General features: G+C 38.1%; 2 protein-coding genes across 3 annotated transcripts; both read right to left on the bottom strand.

Moving 5' to 3' along the window:
- Nucleotides 1-24: 24 nt before the first annotated feature.
- On the bottom strand, nucleotides 25-13,890 carry LOC139963571 (lysine-specific demethylase 8-like). Of its 2 annotated transcripts, none has more exons than XM_071964439.1 (10): nucleotides 13,735-13,890; nucleotides 12,395-12,730; nucleotides 11,528-11,677; nucleotides 10,009-10,199; nucleotides 8,829-8,964; nucleotides 8,314-8,373; nucleotides 4,876-5,166; nucleotides 3,758-3,943; nucleotides 2,583-2,672; nucleotides 25-1,357 (listed from the first exon to the last, which is right to left on the bottom strand). In XM_071964439.1, the coding sequence occupies exons 1-8, from the start codon at nucleotides 13,735-13,737 to the stop codon at nucleotides 3,779-3,781; spliced, it is 1,332 nt and encodes a 443-aa protein (XP_071820540.1). In that variant the 5' UTR covers nucleotides 13,738-13,890; the 3' UTR covers nucleotides 25-1,357; nucleotides 2,583-2,672; nucleotides 3,758-3,778. The 2 variants fall into 2 exon arrangements, with proteins under 2 accessions (XP_071820540.1, XP_071820541.1); XM_071964440.1 differs by having other exon boundaries at nucleotides 12,395-12,588; nucleotides 13,735-13,878.
- Nucleotides 13,891-19,541: 5,651 nt separating this feature from the next.
- LOC139963785 (sulfiredoxin-1-like) lies at nucleotides 19,542-21,962 on the bottom strand. Its single transcript, XM_071964911.1, has 2 exons — nucleotides 20,950-21,962; nucleotides 19,542-20,334 (listed from the first exon to the last, which is right to left on the bottom strand). The coding sequence occupies exons 1-2, from the start codon at nucleotides 21,268-21,270 to the stop codon at nucleotides 20,125-20,127; spliced, it is 531 nt and encodes a 176-aa protein (XP_071821012.1). The 5' UTR covers nucleotides 21,271-21,962; the 3' UTR covers nucleotides 19,542-20,124.
- Between the last annotated feature and the right edge of the window lie 376 nt (nucleotides 21,963-22,338).

The raw sequence follows: 22,338 nt of genomic DNA, 5'->3' as shown, positions 1-22,338 counted from the left end.
AAATCACAGAGAAAGAGACCATGCTATTAATGCATGACAATGACATGCCATTGTTTATTCACATTGAAACTTACTGCCAAAGCATAAGTATAAATCACAGAGAAAGAGACAAGTTTGAGATTATTTGAGATAAGCTATCGACTGCTTCATGTTCAACTGCCTTTGAGTCACCCAACACGAGAGTATCAACAATAAAAAAAATTAGCAACATTCTAAAACAGATTTCATCTTCTGACTGACTGCAATGTTCAAGATTATTTCAGATTTAGTTTGTATCATACTGAGCCCCTCCCCAAACTGAACTAACTTGACTCAAACTATGATTGCCAAAAGGAGGGACTACATCAACCTGGGTCACCATCATACCAATTATGGGGCTCATCCAAGCTTTACTTTTGGAGTTCTCATGCTAATATTTCAGTCTTTGACCTTTATTGACCTTTGACTTCTTCAAAAGAAAAACATAGTACTTTTACTGTACATTCTGAACTTAATCACAGCTTCACTTTTGGAGTTCTCATGCTTATGTTTAAGTCATTGACCTGTATTGACCTGTGACCTCTTCAAAAGAAAAACATAGTACTTGTACTGTACAATTTGAACTTAATCACAGCTTCACTTTTGGAGTTCTCATGCTATTGCTTTAGTCAATGACCTGTATTGACCTTTGACCTCTTCAAAAGAAAAACATAGTACTTGTACTGTACATTCTGAACTTAATCACAGCTTCACTTTTGGAGTTCTCATGCTTATGTTTACGTCATTGACCTGTATTGACCTCTTCAAAAGAAAAACATAGTACTTGTACTGTACATTCTGAACTTAATCACAGAGCTCTTTACTTTTTGGAGATGTCAAATTTTCTTCAAGCATTTCAAATTTCCAACAAGGAATAAAAAATTAGTGGCTTTCTGTAAAGTTATATCCCACCCTTGATATGTTGGGTGTTCCAGCCAAACTTAAGAATCTAATGGCATGAGTGCATGCTTTTGATTTCTGCTGATGTCCTTCATGTTTCTTACCACTATCATTCAAGATAAATCAAACTCCACGATAGCGTTAAAGATATTACCAACAACACAAATTCCAGTCCAGAGTATTATACGTTTAATTCTGCTAGGTCTGCGTACTTGACAGGCGTAGTCTAAAAACTTGATGTTCCTTTTGACCAATTGAAGACTTTGTTTGTATTATCAATGATTCAAATTGACATGACTCTTTGTGCTGAAGTATTTCCATGGTGGGAAGCATTGTGCTGCAAAAACAAACATTCACTTCCATTGACTGCAAGTTTGTCCGTTACACTATTTCTGATTATATCCATATGTTCTTCCGTTTTGCTTCATAATGTCTCATTCTGTAAGAGAATATATGAAAAGAAAAGAAAAATTAGATGAGATTTTATCTTACTGATCCACCCACCACAAACTGACCAGTGTGTACTAACAGTCCCACCTAACATACAATATCCTGTGTGTACTAACAAAGCCTTACCACAACATGTGTGAATAGATATCTTACAGGCCGACCCACCAAGGACTATAACGTGTGTACTGATGTTATCTTACTGATCCACCCACCACATACCAACCAGTTTGCACTAACAGTCCCACCTACCATACAATATACTGTGTGTACTAACAAAGCCTTACCACAACATGTGTGAAGAGATATCTTACAGGCTCACCCACCAAAGACTATAACGTGTGTACTGATGTTATCTTACTGATCCACCCACCACAAACTGACCAGTGTGTACTAACAGGCCCACCTAACATACAATATCCTGTGTGTATTAACAATGCCTTACTATAACATGTGTGAATAGATATCTTACAGGCCGACCCACCAAGGACTATGAAGTGTGTACTGATGTTATCTTACTGATCCACCCACCACATACTGACCAGTGTGTACTAACAGGCCCACCTAACATACAATATCCTGTGTGTATTAACAATGCCTTACTATAACATGTGTGAAGAGATATCTTACAGGCCGACCCACCAAGGACTATGAAGTGTGTACTGATGTTATCTTACTGATCCACCAGCAAACTGTCGCCTGTTGATATTGATATAATCTCACTGACCTATCCAACTTTAAATTATGTGAACTAATATCATCTCATGGGCCCATCCGCTATACTCTTACTTGTTGATTGGAATCTCACAGGTATACCCACCAAACCCCAACCTTTGTGTACTGAGGTAACTTTAATTGTCAATTCTAACTATGTTGTACACAGTAATTTAACCCATAAAGCACTATCCAATATGTACTGATGTTATTACATGACCCACCCACCAACAATATCTAGATGTGTACCTAAAGACATGCCCACCTTCAATACCCTTTGCCACTAAAACTTGTTTGCACTTGATCAACTCAGATATTAGCATCACAGTAAAACTATTCAATTCTAGCCAATACATAATCTTGCAATGGAAGGTTAGTAAAATCAACCACTTCACATAAACAGATGCAATGAATACATGAACAAATAGTAATAATATGAAAGTAAAAAGGTAAAGTTAATTACCTTAAGCATAAGGATAGAGTTCCTCAAGTGTTATATTTACCTGGTTTAATCTGTCATTACGCAAGAGAAACAGAACCTTGCTAGGGCACTCTGATGATATACTGCAGTCTCAATATTTATTAGTAACCAACTGTTGAAAACAAGAATCAAGAAAGTTTCAGACAGCTAGCTGAGGATTCAAATAACTATCAATAAAAACAAACTTTTCTCTATATTTAATGCTATAGTATCTATCCCTCACATATCTATCTTGCAAGATTCTACAAATCTCCAAAGATTTTGTATATATGATATGCACACATAAAAACATGCTTAAAAAGTTGCAGCTTTAGGATAAATCACAGCTTAGGACCAGAGCAGTATCCATGGCTCTATTGGGACCCAGAGCAGTATCCATGGCACTGTTAGGACCAGAGCAGTATCCATGGCACTGTTAGGACCCAGAGCAGTATCCATGGCACTGTTAGGACCCAGAGCAGTATCCATGGCACTGTTAGGACCCAGAGCAGTATCCATGGCACTGTTAGGACCCAGAGCAGTATCCATGGCACTGTTAGGACCAGAGCAGTATCCATGGCACTGTTAGGACCAGAGCAGTATCCATGGTACTATTAGGACCCAGAGCTGTATATACAGCACTCTTAGGACCCAGAGTAGTATCCATAATACTGTTAGGACCCAGAGCAGTATCCATGACACTGTTTAGCACCCAGAGCAGTATCCATGGCACTGTTAGGACCCAGAGCAGTATCCATGGCACTGTTAGGACCCAGAGCAGTATCCATGGCACTGTTAGGACCCAGAGCAGTATCCATGGCACTGTTAGGACCAGAGCAGTATCCATGGCACTGTTAGGACCAGAGCAGTATCCATGGTACTATTAGGACCCAGAGCTGTATATACAGCACTATTAGGACCCAGAGTAGTATCCATAATACTGTTAGGACCCACAGCAGTATCCATGGCACTGTTAGGACCAGAGCAGTATCCATGGCACTGTTAGGACCAGAGCAGTATCCATGGCACTGTTAGGACCCAGAGCAGTATCCATGGTACTGTTAGGACCCAGAGCTGTATATACAGCACTATTAGGCCCCAGAGCTGTATCAATAACACTGTAAGGACTCAGAGTTGTATATCCAGCCCTTTTAGGACACATGACATGGCCCTCTGCAGAAATTCTGAAGATACCCATTGCTGGTTTCATTCACTGACCTTACAAATGTTTAAATGTTGTCATTGCCACCAGAAACTGACTGAGAAACTAGAGGTGAGGGATCTAACATAATGCCAGCATCTTGGTGGTATGTACAGAAGATCACCTGCACGGAGGATACCTTCCTGGTACTTTGCGCTGGAAAAACCTGGAAACTGTTCAAGGTCTGGGTTCTCCACGTCAACCTTAATGACACAAATGGAAAGGAAATGAGACAGAAATTTGGACTGCTGATATTTGATTAAACAAAATTGGTTGTAACAGTTAACACATCACCAAACAATAAGCAAGTAGCTGTGATATAACATTCTCACAGATACCATTTTGAATCTATTTTCTATGAACTTGCTGCAAACACTTTCTGGAGATACCAACGTTTTCAGAAAGCCTTCATAATACCCCTACTTCTGATAAAACTAAAACAATCAGTTCCCGCTGCCCACATTAAATTCATTTCAATGGCTTTGTCCACCAATTTGGATTTGTAATGTCTGCGGGCAAAATCTGGTGCCGTGAAGTCACGTTTCAATCCCTACGTACCTTTATTGCTTTCAATTTTCTGCCATATTCATTTTCAGTTTGATTTATTTCGACAGCTTGTGCAAAGGACCGCAAGAAAAAGAAGGAAACAGGATTTCAGATGGCACCATCGAACTAGTGAATTTAGCTGCTTTGATGAAATAATAAGCTGAATGTCATATGGTATCAACTTCTAGCATTTTTTTTTAATACTGGATTGACCATAACTTTTCCTTTCTCTCCTTCATTTGATTTGTGCTTACCCGGCTAGTGTTATTCAGCAGAAACCCTTCATGTGGGTACAGTTTGTCCGTCTCTAGAGTACAGATGGAATTGTGCTTACCCGGCTAGTGTTATTCAGCAGAAGCCCTTCATGTGGGTACAGTTTGTCCGTCTCTTCCTTAGAGTACAGACGGAATTGTGCTTACCCGGCTAGTGTTATTCAGCAGAAACCCTTCATGTGGGTACAGTTTGTCCGTCTCTTCCTTAGAGTACAGACGGATTTGTGCTTACCCGGCTAGTGTTATTCAGCAGAAACCCTTCATGTGGGTACAGTTTGTCCGTCTCTTCCTTAGAGTACAGACGGATTTGTGCTTACCCGGCTAGTGTTATTCAGCAGAAACCCTTCATGTGGGTACAGTTTGTCCGTCTCTTCCTCCGAGTACAGACGGACAAACTTCTCTCCAACGACTTGAGCCAGGCAGTTATGTTTAGGATCGTGGTGTAGTGGAGAGATGGTACCGGCAGGTCCAAACCAAGCATTGATGTCGATCTCCTCGTCGTCGTCTGTATCGGCCGTATTATAATCGCTTGTCATCTTCTTGGGTGGAGGTGAAGTTTTGACGCAGCAGTAATCTGGAATCATGATATCATTTTGGAGTTCTGGAATCTGACGGAAGGAATCAAATTAATGGTGAACAAAACTGGCCAAAAAAACAACCAGAATGAAAACATTTCATGGTTCCTTGCTGCTGTTCATTAGTTCCATTCATAGGGAAATTTCTAACAAAGCCCTAATACAACAACAGTAATTTATGCTCACAAACTTTTGTTGCCAAAGTAATGCTAAGCCCTGATATCAATTGCAACACACATCAGTGTGTGAAGACTATCTACCATTATCATCATACCAAGTTTGACGAAATTCCGACTAGTAATAGTAGCCAAGTAATTGCAATTTGGAGTATTTCACGTTTGACCCCATGACCTCATTAATATTCATGAAATGAGCACCAAAATCAACAGGGTGAATCTACTTACTATGGGCCAAGTATGGTAATGATTGGTCATTCCCTTGTTGAGTTATTGTGCATACAAACTTTTCATAACGAAATAATGCTAGCCCCCCCCCCCCCTTATAAACATGCATGATATCAATTGCAACACACATCAGTGTGTGGAGACTATCTACCAATATCATCATACCAAGTTTGACGAAATTCCAATAAATAGTAGCCAAGTTATTGCAACTTGGGAGTTTTTCACGTTTGACCCGTGACCTCATTAATATTTTTTAACTTTGACCTCGTATAACTTCGCACACGAAGGTCACACGGGGGTCAACCTATTGACATTTATGATCAGAAGGTACCTTTGACATCTGAAAATAGCATCGAAACTGTAAAAATCCCCAAAACACGAAAAGGTCACCAGAGGTCAAATTGAGGTCAAGGGTCACCCAGATGCGGGTCGACAACTGGATTACATTGAAGCAACTCCCAACCTTAACGGACAGTTCGTTCTCAATTTATCACAAAAATACTAGTTTTTTTATCATTAATTGACCTTTGGTGACCTCGGATCACATGACCATTAGTTTGAAAATATTCCCCTATACCATTTGCAACTTGTCCCAAAATATCAACCGTGTCACACCTTGGAACTGAGAGTTATTGCATTAAATGTCTGAAAATTAACTTTGACTTTGTATAACTCCGCACACAAAGGTCACACGGGGGTCAACCCATTGACATTTATGATCAGAAGGTACCTTTGACATCTGAAAATAGCAGCGAAACTGTAAAAATCCCCAAAACACGAAAAGGTCACCAGGGGTCAAATTGAGGTCAAGGGTCACCCAGATGCGGGTCGACAATTGGATTAAATTGAAGCAACTCCCAACCCTAAGGGACAATTCGTTCTCAAGTTATCGCAAAAATACTAGTTTTTTATCATTAATTGACCTTTGGTGACCTCGGATCACATGACCGTTAAGTTTGAAAATATTCCCCTATACCATTTGCAACTTGTCCCAAAATATCAACCGTGTCACACCTTGGAACTGGGAATTATTGCACTAAATGTCTGAAAATTTACTTTGACCTCATATAACTTCACACACAAAGGTCACCTGGGGTAAACCTATTGACATTTTTGATTGGTGAGACGTGAATATAGCATCAAAACTGTAAAAATTCAAACATTTTTTTCTTTGCCCATTTTCTCACCCAAAATACTATTTTTTTAACATTAATTGACCTTTGATGACCTCGGATCACATGACCGTTAAGTTTGAAAATATTCCTCTATACCATTTGCAACATGTCCCAAAATATCAACCTTGTTACACCTTGGCACTGGGAGTTATTGCATTAAATGTCTGAAAATTAACTTTGACCTTGTATAACTTTACACACAAAGGTCACCCTGGTGTCAACCCATTGACATTTTTGATCGGAAGGTACCTTTGATATCCAAATCTAGCATCAAAACCAAACATTTTCATTTTCGCCCGTTTTCTCCCAAACTAAGCACATTTTTTCTAATGTGACCTTTGACCTTTTGACCTTGGTTTCAAGTAGTTTGATCTGCTGATTCCAAAAATCAACACGATAAGTCTGTACAGCCATCCTAACTCCGACCGAAAACTTTGACCCCATATAAGTTCGCACACAAAGGTCACACGGGGGTCAACCTATCCATATTTATGATCGGAAGGTACCTTTGACATCTGAAAATAGCATCGAAACTGTAAAAATCCCCAAAACATGAAAAGGTCACCAGAGGTCAAATTGAGGTCAAGGGTCACCCAGATGTGGGTCGACAATTGGATTATACTGAAGCAACTCCCAACTCTAACGGACAATTCGTTCTCAAGTTATCGCAAAAATACTAGTTTTTTAACATTAATTGACCTTTGGTGACCTCAGATCACATGACCGTTAAGTTTCAAAATGTTCCCCTAACCAGTTCACAACTTGTCCCAAAATATCAACTTTGTCGCACATTGGCACTGGGAGTTATTGCAGTTTTAGTATTTTGGGTTTTTGGACCATAACTGACCTTTGGTGACCTTTGTGAGCACCAAAAACAATAGGGTTCATCTACTCACTATGGGCCACCCACCCACCAAGTTTGATCATGATCAGTCAATCCCTTGTTGAGTTATCGTGCATACAAGCTAAAGCGTCACACACACACACACACACACACGCCAACCTGAATACATAGGTTCCTTTGCTTTTAGCAAGGAACCAAAAAAACACTGGTAAAACAAAATTAAAAAAATATTATCTTGGAGTAGTGGAATCCATTGAAAGAAATCATACAGAAAATGGAGGCATAATAATGGTATTCTTGAAGGTCTGGAGTCTGCCGAAATGTAAACCGCCTGAAGTATTCTATAACTCACATTAGTGCTAGTTTATACACATAAGCCTCGACTGCTTACCGTGTTATCCCAAATAATTCAATATTCCTTAAATCCCTTAAATAAGGGATGATTTCCAAACTCACTTTTAGAAGGACATGGAATGAATTGCTTATCCTAATGATCAGTGTATCCCTCAACTTCCCAAATTATTTGAGCTACTGTTAATTTGTGTATTAAACCCAAATATATATATTTTCATACTGCTTTTTTAGATGGCTTTATCCCCTTGCTATTAAAAGAAAGACACATGCTATAACATCCTGAGGGAATCTCCTGGTAGAAATAAAATAAGGATTAAGACCTCATAAACTGTACTGTATATTGCATCTCAAATCACTCAAAGTTTTGTTTACCGGATGTGATCAACAAAATCCTTCCTCTCACCTGGTTAAAGAGTTGGTGTTGTGCAAGGTAACCAACACGTCTATCCTTCGCTTCATCAACCTACCAAAGACAAAACAACAAAACAAACATCAAAAGCTGACACTGTTTTAGCATCTTCATTAATTTGACTGAGATTAACCTAAAATCTAAAACTGCTGCCGGGAGTAAAGGAAAGAGACACCTTCTAAGATTTTATTTACTAGCGTTGCTCTATACCTTGCTTTTGAAAGTGGAGGCTGTGATATCAGCAAGACAGTATGAGAATTGAACCTCATAGCCCACCAAATGATTTCTCACATTTATCTTAAGTCACGACCCAGATTCAGCGGGCATTAAAGCAGCTCGTTACTATATAATCAGCTTCTATAACAACCTAACACAAACTAGAAAGGCATTAATTAACCAAACAGCAATCATAACCACATCGCTCCTTGGTTCTGATGTCATTTAATGCTACTGGTTTTCATATGGAAAGTCTCTAAATAGCATGAATATTTTCTTGTTCAAATGCTGACCTCAGATGGTTGGACGAATGATGAGATGAAGTCCCTCAATGTCATCAGCTTCTGTGTCCAGTCATCTTCTGTGTACTTTGATCCGATCTCTATCGGTACCGTCCTGTCTCCCGCAACAGATGCTAAATACTCCAAACTGTTTGGGAAAAAACAAAGAAGAAATGGTTAAAATCTCAGTGAATATCTTTCATTTCAGTTTCATATCAGGTAAAAACACATTTTGTAAAGTGAATATTTAAGAGAGAATACTTCAGACTAGTTTTACATGGTTATTAACACTTTTTATTTCAATAATGCCACAATTTTTAAGTGCAAGGTGAAAAAGAAAAATGCTCAACTTAACCTTCCTGATTGGTTTGGGAATTATTCTGAAGGGTAAAAAAACCTCCAGAAAATTAACTGTGAAAATAGTAGAAAGTTACTGCATGTGAAATTTGGGATTTATGCAAATTACCTTAAACCATCATCTAAAGTTTGCCTTTGATTATTTTTTAAAACAATTTTAAGTTCATTATTTGATGTAAACCAATATTCAAGAAATGGATCTTTTCCTTCTGATCCTTTCCTTGAGACTTTCAGGATTGTATCCAATGAAAGTGGAGATTTGATTACTGGTTTACATGGATTGCCACCAATATATGGCTGGATAGCTCAGATATTCCAGCAAAGGGATCCTATATCCTGTAGTCACTGGTTCAAATTGCATTATATTCAATAAGTTTCATTAAACATTGCGAAAGTTAACATTCAATTCTCCGTTTATAACTTGATGAACCCTTTAAACTTAGTTTGTCCTTGTGCAATAGGGCGTTGTGGTCAAGTGGTTAAGGTAGTGGACTGGTGATATAAGGATTACAGGTTCGAGCCCTGGCCAGATCATTGCTTTGTGTCCTTGGGCATGGCACTTTATCTCCATTGACTTGGGGGACTTGCGAGGTAACTTGTAAATATAGTTGCATGCACCGGTTTGTGGCTGCACCCTATGGGAAGTCCCGCGGGGGACACGTGGTTGTGGTGCCCTGAAGAGATTGATTGAATTGCGCACACTTTGGTGTGTAGGTGTGACAAGTTACCAATGACCAAGGCTAAGTTGTACACGCTATATTAGCGCCTTTGAACAATTTCTGTTTATTTTGGCGCTATATAAATGTCTTCTGATTGATTTATTGAATAAACTTACCTCCATTTTCGAGATGTCATAGCTGGCCACCTGTCAATGACACCAGTCAGGATTACTGGTTCTGCTCTCTCCATGAACTCTGACTGAAACACCGCAATGGACGGACAGAAAACTCTTTGGATCAGCTTCGTAGAAGAAAGCACTGGGCGAATTTGGCTTGTGGTCCTTTGTTTCTTCACTGTAGTAGTTCTCTGGAGATAAAACAAGACACAAATAACCAACTAACTCAAATCTTAGATCCTATTGTGTGAGGTGTGTAATAATCCAGTGATACCACGCAAGACCATCTAAGAGAAGAAGTGGTAGTTGAAAACGTAGTTCGTACACAAACTTAAGTATAACAGTAGAGAACACCACAGACTTTAAGGAATACATAGATCTACAGTATTACACCACAGACTGTAATGAATACATAGATAGATCTATTAACAAAAACACTGCAGAAAAACCAATGTTTTGAAAGTCACTACTTTCATCTTCAGGTTACAAACTAATAATGAACAAGTATTGGTAACATATGGTTAGCAGCAATAACACAAGGTGAAAGTAGATCTAATTTAGCAGTGTGAAAAATGGGCTATCAAGCTGTTTGTTCAGATTAGACTCCCCCCAGAATCAACAAACTTAAGTCCACCAAAGATGGCACTAATAATGATGAAATTGGTCATAAAGGTTTGCAAATTAAACCAACACATAAAATTCATGGAATGTACATATCATACACTAATTTGAACAAATCAAATAACTATAACTACGTAGATATGTAGGCCCTAGATTGAGGGATCACAACTCATGTATACAGTAAATAACCACACATCTTAGTTATATAAAGTTAACCCAACACAATATTCAGCTTTAAGCCATCTTTAATATCAGAGTTACACAAAAGGTGTCCACAATGTTTTTCCTTACTTTCTGGAGACATGATATTGATGCTGACCTTCAGATTGACATCGGGGGGGGAATCAATATCTCCTGGTTTAGGGACGAGAGGGATTTTGAGTGCCTCTCAATGTTTGGTGGTGCCATGTGTCAGGGATGATGATCATCATCATCAAATGCCCACGCTTCCGCATTTGTCAAACGAAATGAAAATAATTCTGGGCATTGGTACCAATTAGCTTCTGGGGACACTTGTAATGATCCGTGACAGAATATGGATTTGGGTAAAAATCTGCAGGTAGGTCTGCAAATTCACAAGTACAAGTACTTTCAACTTTGCAAGAATACAAGAATGAGTAACAACTCTCAGTCACTCACAACTAGTCTGCCTGCTGTACAGTAGCCTAATTATGTCATTCCTCAAGTGAAAGGTAAAATCTGCATAGAACTGCACCAGGGTTGTATCATTCTTCAGTCTTAAAATTCAACCAGCTTTACATTGATTTACAACCGGAAAATTGGGCGGTGAAAAGTCAGTACTAATACAGTATGCCATGTCTTCAGTCCGTCAAACTTGATCATTACATGATTAAAATTCAAACAAAACAAGAAGTGACAATAGTTTGCAGTCCCTTACTGAATTTGTCGGATGTTCCTTGCGTACGCCTGTTTTGTCTCTTTCCGTAACCATTTGCTGCAATTTCACCGCCATTCTTGGTAGGACATCATCCATTACGGGGGCACCCATCAGAATGCCCATGTCGCAGACTCGTAGAGATTTCCGCAACTAAAAACCAAAATTAAGAGAAAATTCAAAGAAATGAAGAATATTTCCTAGAGAAATTCATTTTTGTGACAGAAATAACTAACAGTGTCTCTGAAAATCTCCTAAAAGATTAGAAGATAAATTACTGATGACATAGAAAACATATATCAAAGGACTTGATACGGTCTTTAAATCACATCCAAGCCTTTGTAGTTGAGTGGCTCAAAAAGCAGCATTTTGGGTTGATTTTGAACAATTTTCTACACTGTTCAATATTAAAAATCACATATGAACATAGGCCATTAGCTTGAATAAGTTTCGTTTTACATGACATTATGAAAAGTTGCTTGGCCATAAATTGCTGAAGATAGAATCTTAACTGCTCTCTCGTTAACTTGTGTCTACTCGCTATTTCATGTGAGTAATACTTGCTATGTTTGGTATAAATTGCTGACCATAATCTAATAGCTCATCTTTAACAAACTTTTATACTGTATGTTACCTGAACGTGTGATCATTGCAATGGCATAAAAACTAAAAAATCATTCTTGTGGTATTGATTTTACCTATAAAATGTGCAACATTTTTACATTTAAACAGTGACAAATCTGTCCAACATTTTCATATTTCAGGTTTAAGGCTTGAGTCTTTATTGGTGACAGCTTATCCTTGAAAATTCATAATATATCGTTCATAATGTCAAGCAAAGAACTGCTGCTACAGTCTTGGTTCGAGTACCTTCAACAGGTTTTCCAATCCTGAGCCTTCTCGATGTGCCTGCTCTAAAATACTCTCCGCCTTCATCAATGATGCTAGACTGTACGTCTTCCTCCACGCAATGTTTACATCTTTCCAGTGACCCGTGTTCAGATGTTCCCAACAATACTCCAGTAGTTCCTCCGACTTAATTTCACTACTCTCATACTTTCCATCTACAATACAGTCAATGCAAGAACAGAGAAGAAAATTAACATCCTCAGGGAGAGCTGTTTTAAGAGAGGTAGCCTCTTCTGCGAGGAGAGAATTCTCTATTATAGGAAGATCACTGGTGTACTTGGGTAGTTCTGCCATAATCTGTTAGTAGACAAAAATATGAAATATTTATTTATAAGTTTACCCCAAAGCTACAATAAAATGACTTTTGAGTTTCCTGTAGAGCTTTTGTTCGCACAAGAGAATTAGGCCATACAAGCAAGGTCAGTAACTATTTTTTCTAGGAATTCCAGCCACAAGAGAAAAAGCAGCCTTAGAAACAGGTCCACTTGATAAGGCAGGGTGCTAGGAAATCGAACCCACAAATTGAATTGATCATCTTAGAATTATGCAGATTTCAGGGACATGTTATTTCCTTATTTGCAATGTTTTGGGATCGACCAATCAAGACTTGTTATGAAGCCTAGGCCTAAGAGTTACTTGAACACTGAATGGGTCACAAAATTTGAAAATTATGGGAGGGGGGGGGGGGGGTTGTTCAATGTCCCCATAGCCTATGTAGCATCTAGGCAAAGTTGGATAAACTCAAAATCCGTATCACATTTGCCTGGAATCTAACATTAGCGCCATACAGTATCAAATTATTTGATAAGCAGATGATGCAAAAGATCAAGGCCCACCCAAGTTCAACAGGTCCTCTAGAGTTTAAGTTTGTCTAAATTTAATGTCAGGGGACCTCTGTGAATACTTCCAGCCATGACATAGGCCAAATCACATCAGTACATGATTGTTGATCCAGGCCTAGGAATACTAACTACAGTGTAGTGTAGGCCTAACTTAGTACTGTATCAAAAACGTTATACTAGGCCTAGTCTATGGACTACCAACTTTCTAGGTAGGCCTTATCACTTTCTATGTCCGGGTTGTGTCTGCAAAACTTTAATGAAGTGGTGGTGGGAAGGAGGGAGGTATATTTTAGTGTGGGTTACAGCTGGCCTAGGCTAGTTCCTATGCCTAGCCTGTTACTTAGTGTTACTGTTTAGTGTTAGGCAAACTGAAAATAACAATAACAAAGACGACTTCAGTTGGCCTAGAATGCCGTAAAAGTTCATTTACAAAACTAACCTACATAGTTCAATACATACCATTCTGTACAGTTTAATTTGATTTGACAAATCTGTTTTGAATTGTGTATTGACATCTCAGCGAAGATGTCAGGGTCGGAGTTGAACAAAATTTAGGCATGTAGACTAGCTAAGTTAGGCCTGAGTTGTGTTAATGTATTAAAGGCTTAAAATTAAATGCTGCCATCTATTTCTAGCATACTGCCATTACGGTGAAATGTTCATTGGATTTTGTGGCAAAAAAAGGGGTGTTACTAAAACGAATGACAATTGCGTTACACGTAACGAATGACAATATGTTGTACACACTAAAAAATTGCGTTAACTAAAACGAATGACAGTAATGACAGCACAGACATTTGCTTCAACTGGATATCACAGTTCAGACTTCGTGGGTATCTAGATCTAGTATAGTACGGACAAGATAAAAACGCACCCTATAGCAAGCGAAATTGTAAGTCTGATTTCAAAAAGTAAATTTAACGTCATTTTTTCGATATTAATTGTTAGAAACTAACAATACTATAATCTTGAAACGGCTTCAGTTATCTTTCTATATAAATCTACAGAGGTAAAAAGCACAGCACTCAAGCGCATTCTCACACAAAAACTTTCCCTGTGGTTTCTATCCGTAAATTACACCAAAACCCTACAACCACGCAACATGCGATTTTCCGCAAATCATTTTTGCGCAGAAAACCAATAACTCCACTGCTGTAATCATTCTATCTCCACTCAACACTGTCCTTCGTTGTCATTCGTTGTCATTCGCTGTCATTCGCTGTCATTCGCTGTCATTCGCTGTCATTCGCTGTCATTCACAAGTGATAATTAACCCTGTACAAAGTCAATTGTCATTCGGTCATTCGCTGTCATTCGTTTTAGTTTGTCCCCCAAAAAACGGTCATAAAACGTTCTCAACCTATCATCGTCTTATGCATATACACATTCATGGTTGGTTATGAAAATGCCCCAGGTATGTTTAGAATTACAAGGTCCTATTTTCAACGTCCAGAAAGACTATCCTCCAAATCTAACTTGTTTATTCACTGTTATCATTAAGACAACTGCAACTGAATTATCATTTCGAATTAGTTGCAGATTACTAATTGAACTGGACCTTGACAGCCTACAGGAGGCCACCAACAAATTCCAAGAAGCATGCACAAGATGGGGAATGAAAATCAACCCAACAAAGTGTAAAATAATGTCTGAAGACACCAAAGATGTTCTCCTTAACCAAGTACCTGTTGAGAAAGTTGACAACTTTGTCTTCCTTGGCAGCAATGTCCCCTCAATGGAAGAAGACGTCAAACGCCGCATAAGGTTGCCTTCCTGGGCTTTTGGAAGACTGAAAAATACCATCTGGTCAAACCATGACATCACCAGATCCCTGAAAGTAAGGATTTACCAGGCCCTCATTCTGCTAATAGCAACAAACAGCTCTGAATCCTGGGCACTCCGTGAAAAAGATCGTCATCGACTTGATGTCTTTGAAATGAGATGTCTCAGAGCAATACTGGGTGTCTCCATCCTAGATAAAGTGAACGACACCATCAGACAAAGGCTGAATGTCACAACTACCATCAATGCTGCAATCTGCAAGAGACGCCTGAAATGGGCCGGCCATGTCTTTAGGATGCCGGAGCATCGGCTTCCATACCAAGCATTCAAGAATGATTAAGCAAGCCAAGACCTCCAGGACGACAACCTTCAAGATGGAAGGACCTAATCCAGAAAGACCTAGGTATGACAACCCAAGCTGCTGAAAGCTGCGCAGCAGATAGACCAGATTGGAGGAGGATTACTCGCCAGAGGGCAAAGGGACACAGCATCCTACGCACCTAAATCAGTAAGTCAATTGAACTCAATCAGGAGAAAGGTGGAAAGAGGCCTTTGCGTTTGATCGCTTAATTTACCCTGCAAGAATTAATTAAAATATGATACAATTGATCAAGCTTAGACTCATAAGTCAGATTCATAATTTTACATTTGTTTACCAGCTGCAGGCAGTAATCAATCATTCAGTATTCTACTTTATTCGTAAGTGCAAGTTGCAGAGTGTACATTAGCTATAGATTGACGAATGCTCAGCCTAGGTCAGAGCAACGGATCGAAACTAAAGTGATACTATTATGTGTTGATGAAGGATAATGACTTCAAGGTAACTTGCAAGTTCTTTCCATGTTACTCTAACATAAAAGAAAATGAAACAAATCCCATTTGTGTTAATTAAAGTGCTAATCTCATACATTACAGATTGGAAAAAAAAAGATTACTGGGCCCTGCATCCTAGAATATTTTAAGCCTGAGCCGAACCTTAAAAACATCTGAGCCGAATATTTTATCCAACCATACATTAACTGAGAAAAAAATGAAGGCAGTGAAACCGAATCATGGGAAAACACGAAAGAGGTTATTTGGGGAAGTGTAAGCCCTACCAATCGAAGGCCCTATCATAAAATCGGACAATGCCAAATTTTCTAAACTTTAATTTCCATCATAATGTAATATTTCTATTTTTCATGGCAGTCAGTTCATGATCTGCACACATGTATAGCCTCCATAATCACCTTCCATGTCAATGCCTGACAAAATTCGTGTCTAATTTTGATCAACATCTATCGTGTTTTACTATTAAGGTTTTTCATAATAGTTTACCAACCGGCCAAAAAAGGAAAGAAAAAAATGCAATATTATTATAAGAACAGTGATACCGTGGTTTCCGTTAGAATTTCTTATTTTTTTTTTTATGATCTATGTATTTTACTTATTATATATAGCGCCCTCTAAACGAGCGACTATGCTAAGACTTTCTGACCCGCTTCAATGTTGCCAAGTAAAATCATTTAATTAATGAAACATAGTTTGAACGACTTGATATTAGTAATTGGAAATATCGCCACTTTTATTTTGTTAGCTTGGTTTGGTTTGTTTGTTTTTTGTACCGTAGTTTATAATATCGATATATGCTGACAAAAGCATGGAGCTATAAACCTGGGAGGTTTATAGCTCCATGATAAAAGTATGATTAGAGAGAATTGGGGTTTGCTATTTTTGCTTATCTTGGAATGAGAACGTTGCATCTGGAAGATCTGAAGGAGGGAAGGGATGGGGAAATGGAAAGAAATATATTGAAACGGTAGCCAACAAAATAAGAGATTTTGTGTTCTTAACGAATTTGTTTACATAGCTCCTACTCCACACCCAGCCAAGTAATGGATTATTTATTCAATATTAATAGTGATACACGTTCCATGATATAATTTGGGTCATGGGTAACCAGGCGGGCGGTGGGGGGGGGGGATGGAGGATGAGAATGTTATACGAAATCTGGTTTAATTCTTATCATTAAAGAATAAATGGGAAAATCTTAAAACTTTCTACTTGTACTCCATTATTTAAAATGAACCTTTGCTAGTCAAGCTATAATGGTTACATTGGTTAATGGATATTTACTATATCCACACTGCCAAATGAAATTTCTCAATACAACTCAAACCGCTGCTTTAAGGCAATTTCCTGGGCGACAAGTTTATCCAAACTCCATTGAAGGCTTATTGAGGTTGTTCTCTATTGTTCGAGTTAGATAGGATTATGTTAATCATTATTTGTTTCCCTTCAGTTCCCATCTGAAGTGAATACAATGCGAATCATGCAAGAGGAAGGGGAGGGGGGGGGAGGGGACAGGAACAAGCTAGATTAAAGGGCTCATCAATACCCACACACCCTGAATGCATTTTAAAGCATTTCAAAAATAGACATCGACAAGTAAAGTTTTTTTTATAAATTTGATATATTATTTCAAAATAATAAAATGGAAAATGTCTACATCAGTCAACGTCCTGAGCTTTAATTCGATTTGAAGAACAACAAGTAACAATCAAAAGTTATAAATATGTTATTGCAAATGTTAAATGTTATTTATAATTTACAAAAAGCCACAAAGTGGAGAAAACTTTAGTGGTCTAACATAACAAGTTTCCAATCTATTGTAAAATTTACCATGGACAAATGGTGTTAGATTAATTCTCTGGGTGCCATGTTGCTCTACAATAACATCTTCCATCACATCTGACTTATTTTGAAGGAGTGTTACAGACATTAACAAGATAAGCCACCGTACATTTTGAGGTCAAATAGTTTTATAACAGATAATCTTGTAATGAGGCCAAAAATGAGCCAAAAACACCTTTTTTTCTGTATTGGATTAAACAGCTATTAACTTGTTAACATATGGTATTAGCAGCTTACTGATTATTAACACATATATAGATCATTAGTAGTTGAGTTGATGGTTATCCAACCATCTGTGAATATAACATGGGTTGCCCAGATTATTAAAACTTACAACCCAACTAAAAATGCAACTCAGCCATGCAAGCATGTAGTTATTTTAAATTATTATGAATGAAAGAAGTCAGAAAATACATAAACAGAAATACTGACACCCTGTTAACATTGCACTATCAAATAAACGTGAATATGTGCTATAGAGGTTATATATGTTTCCAGCCTACTACCTTTAGGTTTCAAGAAGAAAAATCTTCTCAGGAACCAGATTCTCTTCAACTAATCAGAACTGATACAGAGTCTGCAATGAATTTGATATTTCTGGTTTGTAAATTGGGAACAGGTTCTGTTCTTTCAATACTTTATAACAACTTCATTCACCATAGCTGTTCACCATAGCAGTGATGGTGAAGTGGGGTATCTTCAACTCTCTCAGTATTTGAATTGGTCAAATGCTGAGGTACACTCTGGTCCATCCGATGGGGCGGGGTTGGGGGGGGGGGCATTTCTTAAATAAAAGGCAGTCCTGGGAGCAGAATTACACGCAATGATTACATGTCTATCACATAATTCTCCGCACACTCATTGATAAGAGAATGCTCGATATAAACTGGATTCCATCCAAGATCATTAATGAGAATTGGAATTCACAAAGAAACTTAATAATAAAGAAAATAACACGGTTGTCCGCTAATGGATACTTGTACTGATAGGGGGGTTGGACTTTTCCGCCGTCCTTGCCCACTCCACAACCCCAACAAGTTAAATACTAGTCACAGGGATGTAAGTGCAGCCAAAAAAAACCCCGGAAAACTATTCGGAGACCCCGGGTGAATGCCGTCCTAACATATCCTACTCCTAGCTCTGACTACTTACACACTATCGTTATGTTAGGCTAGCTCAGAAGTATTAGCGCTAACACATCTTACCCCTAGTTCTTACTACTTACACACTATCGTTATGTTAGGCTAGCTCAAAGTTACGAATACGTCGCAGCGAACTACGGAATAAAAAACAGTCTCACATTCGAATGTGATCACAAATATCGACTTTCATATGCGTATCCCGTAGATTTCCGCCGCTCACAAATATCACAAGCGTTAATTCCGAAAGTTATGTCGAGCACCAGCAGTTACGAAGATATTAATTAGCAGTCCAATCAACGTGAATTAGGCATGGTTTTTCAACGACAGAAATGAGCTATGGCGATTTGAAGTTCGCACGTACGCAACGATATTCACATGGCACAATGTTGTACAGTGCAATGCGATGATGCGAAACAGGAATGGTATTTTGATTGATCGATGAGTGAAAGTTGAAGTTAGCTTGCTGCAACGGGCCAGGCATTTTTGCCGCGTTGTGTCTTTGATATTGTAACAATTTTGTGGAACTTTATTGGAATTAAAAAAAAACCGGATTTCCGTAAAAGTACGGAAGACTTACATCCCTGTAGTCACCCATAGTTAAAAACTTAATGAGCAATACTTCACTGCTAATCCTTCGCCATACCACGTGGATGTGAAATTTAGTCTTCCAAGTTGACCTGTCGTAATGTCTGTTAAATACTTTGGAGGATGATAAATTTAAGATAAGTGCTAGGCTAGTTTTAGAAACTTTCAAGAATTTTAGCGAACATTGTAAGATTCCAGAGAAGATGTGAAAGACCTTTAAAATCAAAGATGTAAATGAAAGTAAATGTCTAAATCAGTCAGTGTCCTGACTTTTAAATCCATTTTTGATACTACAAGAAAAGATGCAAAGATTATAAAATAAATTATTATAAATGTTAAATATTAATTACAATTTATAAAAGCCACATTTGAAGTAACAAACCAAATCTTCATTGCAAATTACATGCAAACATTTGTAGTAAATGCTTCAATATATGAATTTCCCTCTTACTGAATTTCCCTCTAACTGAATTTCCCTCCTACTCATCCCCTCCCCCTCCCCTCAACATAGGGGGGGATATGAAATTTTACTTGATGGCTTTGACTTTTAACTTTTTATTGTTGTTGGTACGGTTGGCATAAGCTAACCGTATTGGTCAGATTGGTGCACCAAAAGCATTTGTTGCCTAAGATACTGTTAGTACTACAGTACTGAGCTAACACTGAATCATTGCAAGTCTGGAGTTGAAGCGCCAAGGTAAGTTCTGAGGTCGCTTACAGATGAGCGAACAAGTTTGCAAGGTATCGTGGGAGCTTCCAGCCTCTTGTATGCTTCGTATCTATGACATCCTCCGAAAGAATAATAGTAGTCTCCTCCTTCACGCCCCTTGACCCACATGACATCAATTGGTGGTACTGAGGGGCTTCTGTATGGATCCTGGAAGAACAAAATTCAAACACTTGCTGTAAAAAATTATCTTTTACGTCATCAGTATTGGAAAATACTATTAAGTCAAACATCGGTCACTCCTAATCAACCTCTGAAGTTTAAGCATTTTCCTGCCATCCACAAATAGTTAACCTCTCCTTCTTTAGAAGGGCAGTAACTTTTTATAAATTGGCCCCAACTATTCAAATATGGTAACCTTTGGTCAAAAACCTTTATTTATTACAACCTTCGAGGAAATTATCCTCACTGGGACATTCATTCATCTTGTGTGTTCCTTAAAAATGTCTGAGAACAATTTGGAGAGTAAAAACCTCCAGGAAAGTACCTTTTGAAAACTTCTAGCAATTATAGCGTGCTATTAGTTGGGGCCTATACTGACTACCTTTAAGCATTCATGAGGAATATTTTGTGACCTTCATTCAGACAATTCCACTTTTGAAATTATGTGGCACCACTTTCAATTTGTCACAATAGAAAAGGTTTGATATTTTCGTCTGGGTCTCCCCATGGTATTAACAAGGTGTTGAGTTATAAATACAACCAAAAATATCATTAGCTGCTGTTGCAGGAGATGTTTACAAAGTTCAAACATAATTGTCTTACCTGAATAGTTTCCATCAGGGATAACACTTTCTCCTCATCCAAAACTGGTGGAATAGGCCGTGTGATTACTCGCATCGGTACATTATGAACTTCAGTTATTTGAGATGAATGAATGCTAGTCCTAGAATTGTCCATTGTGCCAGTTATACCTGTGCTCCCCATGTCTTCAGATTTTGCCTTCAGAAGAGCTTGATGACCATGCACAGAAAATGACTTGAAAAGCAACACTAACGACAGAGAATGTAATAAGCGAAATCTAGTGTTACTATGGAATATGTTAACTAACATTGAGCTAGTTTTCAGAAATTGAAACATTGTCATACTGTATTCCGAACATCAATGAACATTCTTTAATCTAAAAGAAACTTCCACACGTACTTCGCAGGTCGAAAACTAGTTAGGACACAACTGTAGCTGTGGGATGTAATTAGTACAGCATATGTTTGTACCAGTTGCAGAAATAGTAATAGAGCAACATTACTACTACTACTAGTACGGTAGACTCGGTATAGGCTAACTATCCTAGGCCTCTCCTTCCCAAACTTGCATTCGAAATTTGTATGTTCTAAATGGTATCATGAGTTGCAAGGAAGAAAGACTTGTCCGTCCTTTAAACTTATTAAGTCAATGACAATAGACACACAATACTTCGTTGTTCCCTTGCTTGGTAACCATTCGTTCTCTTCAACTTCATATTCTAATCCACTTGTACTGCACAGTGTCCAACTTAACCCGGAAGTAATGCAATGTCCTTTTACCAAAGATATTCCATCCAAAGGTGAAATATCTTTGGTTTTACGCAATAACGCAGTTCGCCATGAATTCACGACAGGATTTTCAGTGTCTTGTGTCAGTGCAAATTTAAGCAAAGTAAATCGTGTTTAAAATCTTCATTCGGCCAAGTTTGCTAAAATTGTTCCTTTTTAGCAAGAATATTTCGTAATTAAATACCCTCTAAGTGGATAATCACATAGACACCAATTGAACAAACTCCTACGGCAAATTGACAATCAATTGGCCACCAGTTCCGAGCTAGAAAGGGATGGGAACTTACGGAAACTTAGAAACGACATTTAGTTATATCCTTAGACGAAAATAAACCAATGTAACATTTGAAATGTCACGTATAGGAAAAACTATTGTTTTGACAACATAAAGAGTCTTGTTAAACCATGGAAAACACTAAAATAAAGTTTCATGAAAAGATCTTAAATAACATTTCGGAAGTACTTTATCCAGTCAAGACTACTGGGGAAGATCACAGTACATTAAACATCTTTGCGATGTTTCTTTCCAAAAACAATATTGTTTACCGTGAGTGGTGTGTCGTGTCAAAACCCCTGATTGTGTTCGTTTACGATAAATTGGATCTGATGCAAACAGATCCAT

The sequence above is a fragment of the Apostichopus japonicus genome, chromosome 22 (assembly GCF_037975245.1).
Source record: "Apostichopus japonicus isolate 1M-3 chromosome 22, ASM3797524v1, whole genome shotgun sequence".
In the NCBI taxonomy this organism is placed as follows: Eukaryota; Metazoa; Echinodermata; class Holothuroidea; order Aspidochirotida; family Stichopodidae; genus Apostichopus; species Apostichopus japonicus.
This window is presented reverse-complemented; position numbering and strand designations above follow the sequence as displayed.